Genomic DNA, 12,267 nt, shown 5'->3' with positions numbered 1-12,267 from the left:
TCAGCAGCAGGGTTATGGACCACATCCTAGCGGCTGCAGGATGGTCAAACTATCGATCTGTCCAAATATTCAGAATAAACCCATTGCCAGATCGGGGGTATTTGCCAACTCTATGTTAGGTATGTTTCATACTTCCTCCCGGTTGAGGGAGGTTACTATTGCCACTATTGTTCATTAATAGCATCAACATGTCTATATGTATGACATGTCTGAATGCAATATTAATGTTCACTCATCATTGGCCTACTGATGCAGTGTATGACGCCTGGACTCGTTTCCACGGCATGAAATCACAGAGCTTTAAAATCTTCACGTAGTCACTCACGTGGCTCAGAAGTAAAATAGTAAGATTAAACGAGAATTTACCAGTTTGAAGTTTAATCTTTATTTTATGAGGAGTAACGTAGAGGGATTACGTGCCCTCCACGCCCACCCTCTATCATAAAGGTCAACTGGTATTATAATATCTCTTATCTTACTATGTTCAGTTCACTAACTGTTGTCTGTGATTTCACACCGCTGCTTTGAAGATTGACACGCATGCGTGCTGGCGGGGTCTTCACGTAATCTCTCAACGTTACTCCTCATAAAATAAAGATCAAACTTCAAACTGGTAAGTTTTCGTTTAATCTTACTATTATATGTCATAGCTGCTTTCTTGCATTTGTCCAGAAGTTTATTATTGAAAGTCATTTGGTAGCAACGGTTCCCCATAGCCTGAGGAAACATTAAGGGGCTGGATGGATGGAAGGAAGCTCTCCCTCTCCCTCTCCCTCTCCCTCTCCCTCTCCCTCCCCCTCTCCCTCTCCCTCTCCCTCTCCCTCTCTCCCTCTCTCTCCCTTCTCTCTCTCCCCTTCTCTCTCCCCCTCTCTCTCCCTCCCCCCCCCCCCCTCTCCCCCCTCCCCCCCCCCCCCCTCCCCCTCCCCTCCTCTCCCCCTCTCCCTCCCTCCCCCCCTCTCCCTCTCCCCCCCCCCTCTCCCCCCCCCCTCTCTCTCTCTCTCCCTCTCTCTCTCCCCCCCCCCCCTCTCCCTCTCCCTCCCTCTCTCCCTCTCCCCCCCCTCCCCTCTCTCCCCCTCTCTCTCCCTCTCCCCCCCCCCTCTCTCCCTCTCCCCCCTCTCTCCCTCATCCCCCTCTCCCCTCTCTCCTCTCTCTCCCCCTCCTCTCTCTCCCCCCCATCTCCGTCCTCTCTCTCCCCCTCTCACCCCTATCTCTTTCTCTCCTCCCTCTCTTATCCCTCCCTCTTTCTCACCCTCTCTCCCTCTCTCTCCCTCTCCCCCCCTCTCCCTCCCACTCCCCCCCCCTCCCCCCCCCTCTCTCCCTCTCCCTCCTTCTCTCTCCCCCTCTCTCTCTCTGCCCCTCTCTCTCTCCCTCCCCCTCTCTCTCTCTCCTCCTCCCCCTCTCCCTCTCCCCCCCCCTCCGTCTCTCTCCCCCTCTCCCTCTCCCCCCCTCTCCCCTCTCTCCCCCTCTCCCCTCTCTCTCTCTCCCTCTCCCTCTCTCTCTCTCACTCTCCCCCCTCTCTCTCCCCTCTCTCTCTCCCTCCTCTTTCTCTCCCCCTCTCTCTCCCTCCCTCTTTCTCACCCCCCCCCCCTCTCTCTCTCCCTCCCTCCCTCACCTCCTCTCTCTCTCATGCTTGATTACTACAGAGGTCAGTGCAACAGGCTTGTAGTCATTAAGACCAGCAATCCTTATTTTTTTGGGTACAGGGTCAATCGTGGAGAATTTGAAGCAGGGAGGGACATTACAGGTATGCAGGGACTGGTTGAAAAGCAAAGATTTCCATTATCATGGTTTCAGATTGAACAACTAAGAGATGAGAAAATGGACCATCAGTGCTGTATTGGTGCGAATATAGATAAGTTAACCATCTTGTGTTAACTTATTATGTAGTTTACTGTCGTTCTGTGCAACCTGGGCTAATAAATTGACTGATCACCTCAGATTTCCTTGAAAATCAGTGTCTGTTCATCAGAGCACACAAGTAAAACAACAGAAAACAAGGTCTCAACTCCAAATTCTAATGGACATTTGGCAATAATTCGAGCTATATCAATGGTTCATAACTTCAAAGGAACTTTGAGTTGGAAGCTGATTTTTTTTTTTTTGCTGTGTTCTTTGTACCAGAGATGTGCAAAACATGGTTTTCAATCAAATCTGAGGTGGTGACCAGCCAACCTTCTTACTTACTTTTATTTGGTACATAATCAAATCATCCAATACCAAGCAATTTATATACAAGTCTCTGATAAACCATCAATGTTTTCTGTTTTGGTCCTTGAAAATTGAATTTTTGGACCTTGAAAGTCCTTGAAATTTAATTGAATTTATAGCTGTTCCAAGTGTACGAACCCTGTTGTTTGGAACAAGAAATTAAGTAAATTCTCACTGGTGGTGTCATCAAGACTTTGATATTTGCAAGACTTGGGTAAATAATCCATTGCCCAAAATAATCAGTGTATATAATTGGACTAGATTTTTATTATTCAGAATTGTAATTCTCTATCATGAGAATGAGAAGTGCATTTTCAAAAATGGGAGGATTCAGAGTATTTAAGGTCTCAATTTTATTTGCCACAGGATTATCAAAAATCAGTCCTGCCATCGTGTCATTGGTGGAATGGTGTGGAATCCAATATTATGGAAGTCTGTATCTGTGGAACAGCTGGAAACCAGAAGTCTTCCTTCTCGCTCTCCGCCATCTACACCTGATTGGTAAATGATTATCAAAATATTTTTATCAAATTATACTAAATTGTTGAATATGATTTTGAGCAGATGCTACAGGGGAAATTGAAATCCAATACGTAGGCGGTGTTTAAATGTGAGAGAGTCACTTTGCATTGTCCCTGTAATGTAAGGTCAGGTATGGGGACAGTTCCACCCGCCACGGGTACCATGTAATCCCATGCAACCTGCTCGTCTCCCCCACCTGTTTTGCCAGGTGAGGAGGGGGCTGTGAACCCCCAGCAAGACCAAAAACAAGACCTGTCAAAGGGCGGATGAGCTCCCACCGAGCTAACGGCCAGCTAGCCTCACTCTGACAATGGAGGAGGCCTACGACCGAAAGATCAGTGTGGGAAGGGGAATTAAAGTGTTTAGCAGCCGGGAGTCAGGTAGGTCCAAGCGGACTGAGCGAAGGTGTGCAGCGAAACGATCGCCCAGTCTATGTTTGGTCTCGCTGATGTATAAGAGTCCACATCTTGAACAACGGATACAGTAGATGAGGTTGGAGGAGGTGCAAGTAAAACTCTGTCCAACCTGAAAGGACTGTTGGGGCACCTGGACAGAGTCAAGGGAGGAGATATTGGGACAGGTGTTTCATTTTCTGCAGTTGCAGGGGAACACCTCTCTTCCTTTTCTTGATCTTTCTGTGTCCTTCACAGGGATAAATTATTGATTGAATTCTACCACAAAACCTACCGACTCCCACGGTTACCTGGACTACACTTTCTCCCACCCTGCCTCTTATCCCAAACTCTAAATTTTCTCTAAAAGGTTATCCGGAACTTTCTGCATCTCCACCACATCTGCTCCCAAGATGATGGTTTCCATTCAATGTCATCCAAGATGTCCTCTTTCTTTAGTAAACGTTGCTTTCTCCCCTGCTGTCATATATGGATCCCTCACATGCGTCTCCACTGTGACGTGTAGTTCCACTGGACCTCACCGTAGATTTCCTCCTTCCTGATAAGCCATTCATCAAAGTAACAAAGTACCTGGCCTTAACAATCCAGCCTCAACATGATACTCACTGTGAAAATCTACAAGTAGTATTCATGTAGGACCCCATCTCCTTCTGGAGGTGCCGCGGCGACTGCTGAGAAGCTGAGGCCGGAGCCCCATGGGCCGCTGGTGGGGGCTCGTGGGATCGGCGATGATGGGGTCTCGCGGGTGGGGGGGGGGGGCCGGGCCACTAGGGTCGGAGGTTGACGAAGCATGTGGCCATCGATGCCTGGGCCAACAGAGCCCGCAGCTGGGGCTTGTGTCGGCTCCATGGAGGCGTGAATGGAGAGGTCGGTGTGGCGCTCTATAATGGCGCTGACCGACGGACAAGGACAAACGCCGCTGCCGAGGGAAGGAACAAAGGAGGCACCGGCATGGGGGAGGGGGAAGAGCAATGGGGACCTGGCGTGGGGGAACCGTCATGGGGGGGGGGGGCGGGGAGGTTAGGGGAAGAACAAAGGGGAAACTGGGGAAGGCAAATTTGTAACTTTGTAAGCACCCTTAATGGGTGACTACATGCATACCTTAGTATGATATGTAAGCAAAGAATTTTACTGAGACTGAGTATTCAATTCCATTCAATTAATGTCCTCTGTCTCCACTCATAGAATGACCCTTTATTCCCCGAGGGGGTCTACTCTTTCATTAGCTCACTTTTTGCGCACAACGTACTAATAAAAAGTTTTAGGATTCTCCTTTGGGAAGGTAATGCACCAGATCTTGGTAGGATACATGAGACATCAGATCTTGGTTGGACACATGAAGCAAATGTCATGTACAAGATGGCCTTGGGGTGCAAAACTAAAGCTCCCTGAAAGTGACAACACAGGTAGATTCTGCAAGTTTACAAATTAAACTTGTATTGGATCATTAGATCCAACGATATGCATCTTGGACGTCATTTTGTATAGATATGTCAAGCAACAATTCCAATGCTTCTTCCATTTTGAGGACTGTTTTTACAAATTGCAACTGCAGGCTCAAATCATGCACACCCATCTATTTTACGTGCTTTTTAAAAAGCTAAAATGTAGTACTTCCAAACCCCCCCAAAAAATCTTAGTGTAATGATATTGGGTGTGCTGCTTCAACTAGTAAAAGCTTCAATTTGTCTTGCGGTTAGGCGGAGTCCAAGAATAAGGCACGATGCTCAAAAGCCACGGCATTCCTCCGTCGATAACCTTGCCTCAGAAATGGCATATATCACAGAGAGTGAAGAAGTTTTTTATAACTACAAGATGAACATTCCAATGAACGCAAATAAAACTGATGCATTTTCCTTTGCAAAATCTACATCACACAGCTGGTATGTGCTTTGAGTTTTATCAAATAGTAGAGTTATTCATGTTATAAGGTTATTTTCTCTTTAATAACATTTTGTGGGGAAAACCTCTGCCAATTATTAATATTTTAGGAACATAACAATATTTAATGCCCTGTAACATATCCTAGGAAGTATTTATCCAAAACAAAACTGCTTCTTGTATTTTTATCTCAATAACCATTTTCAGTTTTGAGGTTGTGCTAAATGTTTCCACAAGTCATGCATTTCCAAAATCTTGTGAATGTGAGGTGCCTTTTTTAATTACAGTGACTGCCATGCATGCTATATAGTTTTGTAACATGAGGAATCGTGGTAGTTTGCCTTTCACACAGTTGATCTGCTTTCTGAAATCGTTATTGTATGGCTTTTGTTTTTCTCATGTAATTAGGATTATAAAATGCCGAGAATTATTTTCTCTTCCCAACCAGCTTGGCATTGCCAAATATTACTTTAAAAGCTTCCTGGGAGAGAGACTGTTGTGATTACCTCTGATTTATCTATTGAAAATAGGAAGCCATCTTCTGTATTTTTGTTTTTCTGTCTGAAGATTGTAGCCAGGCTGCCTTTGGAGAACTTCATGCAGTTCTGCAGCATGGTAATGGGCCCTTCGGCCCAGTTTACCCATACTTACCAAGCCACCCCATCTATACTAGTCCCACCTGTCCATGTTTGACCTATATCCCTCAACCATTCCTGTCCCTGTACCTGTCCAAATGTCTTTTAAATGTTATAGTATCTGCCTCAACAACCTCCTCTGGCAGCTCATTCAATTTTTCCGAGCACCCTCTGTGTGGAAAAAGCTGCTTCTCAGATTCCTATTAAATCTTTCCTCTCTCACCCTAAACCTATGTCCTCTAGTTCTTGATTCCCCTACTCATGGTAAAAGGCTGTTCATAGACTATTATTCCCCTCATGATCTTATATACCTCTATGTCACCCCTCATCCTCCTGCACTCCAAGGAATAAAGTTCTAGCCAGCCCAACCTCCCTATAGCTCAGGCCCTCAAATCCTGGCAACATCCTGGTAAATCTTCTCTGCACTCTATCCAGCTTAACAACATCAAAGTATATAGTTTCTTGAAAGAGGCGTCGCTAGTAGATGGGGTGGTCAAGAAGGCTTTCGCTCATTGGCCTTCATCAGTATTGAATATGGAAGATAGACCCAAAAAGCTGGAGTAACTCAGCCGGGACAGGTAGTATCTCTGGAGAGAAGGAATGGGTGATGTTTCGGATCAAGACCTTTCTTCAGAATGGTTAGGGATACATCCTATCCCCCCTGGTCCAATCTCTCCCGACCTATGTCCATGATACCCCATATGTTCGTCTCTTTAATGACTTTTTAATGCAACATGAGTTCAGAGAGTTAGGAAGAAGACTAAAAAGCAGGACTTCTAGGGTGGTTTTCTCTGGATTGCTTCCAGTACCTCATGTTAGTGAGGACAGGAACAGGGAGATAGGGGATCTGAATTTGTGGCTGAGGGGCTGGCGCAGGGAGCAAGGATTTTGATTTATAGACCACTGGGAACTCTTCTGGGGTAGGGGTGACCTGTACAAAAGGGACGGGTTACTCCTTAACTGGAGGGGAACCGACGTTCTGGCAGGCAGGTTTGCTAGGGCTACACGTGTGGGTTTAAACTAAATAGTGGGGGGGAGGGATTGACAAATTGAGAGTATAAAGATGGAGTTGCATGGGAAGTGAGTACAGGAAAAATTACAAAAGACTCCTGAGAAGGAAAGTTCGAGAAGGGCTAAGAGGGAAAGGTCAGGGCCAATTGCGAGCGGTACGAGAGGGGAGGTGAATACCAAGGTCAAAGTGTTGTATATGAATGCGCGAAGTATAAGAAATAAAGTGGACGAGCTTGAGGCTCAGTTAGAAGTAGACAAGTATGATGATGTGGGAATTACAGAGACATGGCTGCAAGAGGGCCAGGGTTGGGAACTGAATATCCAAGGGTATACCTCCTATCAAAAAGACGGACAGGTGGGCAGATGGGGTGGGGTAGCTGTTGGTGGGGAATGAAATTCAGTCCCTTGCAAGCGGTGACATTGAAACAGGAGAAGTGGAGTCAGTATGGATAGAACTAAGGAATTGTAAGGGTAAAAAGACCTTAATGGGACTTATCTACAGGCCCCCAAACAGTACCCTGGATATATGTTGCAAGTTGAATCAGGAGTTAAAATTGGCATGTAGCAAAGGTAATGTTACGGTTGTTATGGGAGATTTCAACATGCAGGTAGACTGGGAGAATCAGGTTAGCACTGGACCCCAAGAAAGGGAGTTTATGGAGCGCCTCGGTGATGGATTCTTAAAGCAGCTTGTATTGGAGCCTACCAGGCAGAAGGCAATTCTGGATTTAGTGTTATGTAATGAACCGGATTTGATAAAGGAACTTGAGGTTAAGGAGCCATTAGGTGCTAGTGACCATAATATGGTCAGGTTTAATTTACAATTGGAGAGGGAGAAGGGTAAATCAGAGGTGTCAGTGTTGCAGTTGAATAAAGGGGACTATGGGGCCATGAGGGAGGAGCTGGCCAAAGTTGACTGGAAAGATACCCTAGCAGGGATGACAGTGGAACAACAATGGCAGGTATTTCTGGGAATAATACAGAAGGTGCAGGATCAGTTCATTCCAAAGAGGAAGAGAGATTCCAAGGGGAATAAGGGGCGACCGTGGCTGACAAGGGACGTCGGGGACAGTATAAAAATAAAAGAGAAGAAGTACAATATAGCAAAGATGAGCGGGAAGCAAGAGGATTGGGTAATGTTTAAAGAGCAACAGAAGATAACTAAAAAGGCAATACGGGGTAAAAAGATGGTAAGCTAGCCAAGAATATAAAGGAGGATAGTAAAAGCTTCTTTAGATATGTGAAGAGGAAAAAATTAGTTAAGACCAAATTTGAACCCTTGAAGACTGAAAAGGGTGAATTGATTATGGGGAACAAGGAAATGGTAGAGGAGTTGAACAGGTACTTTGGATCCGTCTTCACTAAGGAGGACACAAACAATCTTCCTGATGTACTAGTGGCCAGAGGATATGGGGTGACGGAGGAACTGAAGGAAATCCACATTAGGCAGGAAATGGTGTTGGTTAGACTGATGGGACTGAAGGCTGATAAATTCCAAGGGCCTGATGGTCTGTATCCCAGGGTATTTAAGGAAGTGGCTCTAGAAATATTGTACGTATTGGTGATAATTTTCCAATGTTCTATAGATTCAGGATCAGTTCCTGTGGATTGGAGGGTAGCTAATGTTATCCCACTTTTTAAGAAAGGCGGGAGAGAGAAAGGGAATTATAGACCAGTTAGCCTGACATCGGTGGTGGGGAAGATGCTGAAGTCAATCATAAAAGATGAAATAGCGACACATTTGGATAGCAGTAACAGGATCGGTCCGAGTCAGCATGGATTTACGAAGGGGAAATCATGCTTGATTAATCTTCTGGAATTTTTTGAGGATGTAACTCGGAAAATGGACAAGGGAGAGCCAGTGGATGTAGTGTACCTGGAAGCATTTCAGAAAGCATTTGATAAGGTCCCACATAGGAGATTATTGGCAAAATTAGGGCACATGGTATTTGGGGTAGAGTGTTGACATGGATAGAAAATTGGTTGGCAGACAGGAAACAAAGAGTATGGATTAACGGGTCCCTTTAGAATGGCAGGCAGTGACTAGTGATATACCGCAAGTCTCGGTGCTGGGACCGCAGCTATTTACAATATACATCAATGATTTAGATGAAGGTATTCAAAATAACATTGCAGATGATACCAAGCTGGGTGGCAGTGTGAACTGTGAGGAGGATGATATGAGAATGCAGGGTGACTTGGGCAGGTTGTGTGAGTGGGCAGATGCATGACAGATGAAGTTTAATGCGGATAAATGTGAGGTTATCCACTATGGTAGCAAAAACAGGAAGGCAGATTATTATCTAAATGGTGCCAAGTTGGGAAAAGGGGAAGTACAACGGGATCTGGGGGTCCTTGTTCATCAATCAAAGTAAGCATGCAGGTACAGCAGGCAGTGAAGAAAGTGAATGGCATGTTGGCCTTCATAGCAAGAGGAGTTGAGTATAGGAGCAAAGAGGTCCTTCTGCAGTTGTATAGGGCCGTAGTGAGACCATATCTGGAGTATTGTGTGCAGTTTTGGTCCCCTAATTTGAGGAAGGACATTCTTGCTATTGAGGGAGTGCAGCGTAGGTTTACAAGGTTAATTCCCGGGATGGCTGGACTGTCATGCTGAGAGAATGGAGCAGCTGGGCTTGTACACTCTGGAGTTTAGAAGGATGAGAGGGAATCTTATTGAAACTTATAAGATTATTAAGGGTTTGGACACGCTAGAGGCAGGAAACATGTTCCCGATGTTGGAGGAGTCCAGATTTTAAGAATAAGGGGTAAGCCATTGAGAAAGGAGATGAGGAAACACTTTTTCACACAGAGTTGCGAGTCTGTGGAATTCTCTGCCTCAGAGGGCGGTGGAGGCTGGTTCTCTGGATACTTTCAAGAGAGAGCTAGATGGGGCTCTTAAAGATAGCGGAGTCAGGGGATATGGGGAGAAGGCACGAACGGGGTACTCATTGGGGATGATCAGCCATGATCACATTGAATGGCGGAGCTGGCTCGAAGGGCCGAATGGCCTATTCCTGCACTTATTGTCTATTCTCTATTGTCTATTGACTTCCGATTTCCGAGCCCCCACTCCCTCATCTTTACCATGGACGTTCAGTCACTCTACACCTCCATTCCCCACCACGAAGCCCTTGAAGCTCTCCATTTCTTCCTTGACCACAGAACCATCCAATTTCCCTCTATTAACACTACTCTGCCTCTCGGAGCTGGTCCTCACCTTCAACTACTTCTCCTCCCACTTCCTCCAAGTCCAAGGCATAGCTATGGGCACCCGCACAGCTATGCCTGCCTCTTTGTAGAGTACATTGAACAATCCCTGTTCCAGGCGTTCACGGGCCCTATCCCAGAACTCTATCTCCGTTACATTGATGACTACATCGGTGCTACCTCCTGCACCCATGCAGAACTCATGAACTTCATCAACACCAATTTTAATCCTGCATTCAAATTTACTTGGACCATCTCCGACACCTCTCTCCCCTTTCTTGATCTCACAGTCTCCATCACAGGAAATAGACTATTGACTGACGTCTATTACAAACCCACTGACTCCCACAACTATCTCGACTACACATCTTCTGACCCTGCTTCCTGCAAAGACTTTATCCCCCTACTCCCAATCCCTCCGTCTACACCGCATCCAAGATGAGGTGTTCCATACAAGAACATCCAAGATGTCCTCAGTCTTTAGGGAACTGGGGTTCCCTTCTCCCATCATCGATGAGGCCCTCACTCATGTCTCCTCGGTACCCCGCAGCTCCACCCTTGCTCTCCCTATCCCTAGTCCCAACAAGGACAGAGACCCCTAGTTCTTACCTTCCACCCCATCAGCCTCAATTCCTACGAAATTTCCGCCACCTCCAACGGGATCCCACCACTAGCCACATTTTCAGCAATGCTTTATTAATACCCTCCAAATATTTGAAAAAGATGCAGAGCTAGCAATGGAAATAGAACTTATTACTCCGGAGTATTTCAGAAATGGTAATCTCAGTGTTATCAGTTTTAGTGGTTATGAAAGACCAGGACAATTTCTGGAAAATAATTATTTTCATTGAACTAATAATTAGATAGGAAAGAAAGATTGGTAGGTGAAAAAAATTGGTAATAGGATTCCTGAAGGAGGCATTAATTTGACTTTTTTGATTGAAGGCAATGCCATGAAAGGGCAAAGTGCTGGAGTAACTAGGCAGATCAAGCAGCATCTCTGGACGACATGGATCGGTGAAGTTTCGGGTTGAGTCCCTTCTTCAGAAGAAGGATATCGACCAGAAAATTCACTTATCTATGTTCTCCAGAGATGCTACCTCACCTGCTGAGTCACTCCAGCACTTTGTACTTTTTTGGTAAACCAGCATCAGCAATTAATTGTTTTTAACATTTTCAAATAGGTTTTTTTTTGATGGGGGTTCCTGTTATCCTTTGTAATGGATTTTAACGTTTTCCTTATTGTTGATGATAGATTAAATGGTCTGTAGTTCCATGTTTCTCTCTCTCCATCCTTCAGTAATATGAAGAGACTAGAGAAACTGAATATTCTCCTTGGAACAAAGAAGATTAAGGGAAAATTTGAAAGAGCTGATTAAATTCACGAGGTTTTGATCCTATCTGTACTGACCAATGTTTCCAGTTGCTGTAGCACCAGTCATTGGAGATTATAGATGTCAGGTAATTGGCAAAAGAACCAGAACGGAGATGAAATTACACTTTTGATGCAGTTATGGAATTATACAGCATGGAAATGGATCCTTTGATCCAACCTGCCCATGCTGACCAAGATACCCACGTAACTTAGTCAAATCTACCTGTTTGTGATCCACATCCCTCTAAACATTTTCTATCCATGAATCAGGTAGTTGTAATAATCAGGAAGTGGCTGTCTGAAAGTTGGCGAAAAGAAAATTCTGGTGTAACTTACAAAAAATGAATAAATGCACCATTGAAAAAAATGCAAGGCTGTGGGCGATAAACCTATTAATTGGACTGAGTGAATCGTTCTTTAAAATGTTGCCAGACTATTTTATATAACACAGATGTCTGGGATCAAGTTTTAAACATGTTAGAAGCTACCCGTGCTATTAGTGAAACTAACATGACCTAATTTCCGCCTTGGAGGACATGATGATAACTCAAACCATGATCCAGGGAGAAATTCTTCTTCTATAAGAAAGCAAACTCAATGCTAACATTTATTTCAAGAGGACTTGTATACAAAACAGGGTTGTAATGTTGGTAAGGCTGCGTTTGGAATATTGTGAGCAAGTTTGGGCACCATATCTGAGGAATGATGTGCTTGCTCTGGAGAGAGTCCAAAGGAGGTTTCCAAGAATTATCCCAGGAATGAGCAGGTTAACCCGTGATGAATGTTTGTCAGCATTGGGCCTGTACTCGCTGGAGTTTAGAAGAATGAGGGGGGGGGGAATTGAAACATACAGAATAGTGAAAGGCTTGGATAGAGTGGATGTGGAGAGAATGTTTCCACTAGTGGGAGAGTCTAGGACTAGAGGTCATAGCCTCAGGATTAAAGGACGTTCTTTTTGGAAGGAGATGAGGAGAAATTTCTTTGGACAGAGGATGGTGAATCTGTGGAATCCTTT

The 12,267-nt window shown here is 45.0% G+C and overlaps 1 protein-coding gene across 7 annotated transcripts in view; it reads left to right on the top strand.

Moving 5' to 3' along the window:
* Nucleotides 1-12,267, top strand: part of ptpn3 (protein tyrosine phosphatase non-receptor type 3) — a 177,946-nt gene that overhangs the window by 91,051 nt on the left and 74,628 nt on the right. For 5 of the 7 annotated variants that reach the window (XM_033049650.1, XM_033049639.1, XM_033049680.1 and 2 more), the window contains 2 exons: nucleotides 2,575-2,709; nucleotides 4,844-5,026. In XM_033049650.1, the coding sequence (XP_032905541.1) occupies nucleotides 2,575-2,709; nucleotides 4,844-5,026 (318 nt within the window). The remainder of the gene's footprint in view (nucleotides 1-2,574; nucleotides 2,710-4,843; nucleotides 5,027-12,267) is intronic. The other 2 variants (XM_033049671.1, XM_033049665.1) reach the window with 1 other exon arrangement.

The sequence above is a fragment of the Amblyraja radiata genome, chromosome 2, assembly GCF_010909765.2.
Source record: "Amblyraja radiata isolate CabotCenter1 chromosome 2, sAmbRad1.1.pri, whole genome shotgun sequence".
Classification (NCBI taxonomy): Eukaryota; Metazoa; Chordata; class Chondrichthyes; order Rajiformes; family Rajidae; genus Amblyraja; species Amblyraja radiata.
Note: the sequence above shows the minus strand (reverse complement) of the source record. Positions and strands in the feature narration are given on the sequence as shown.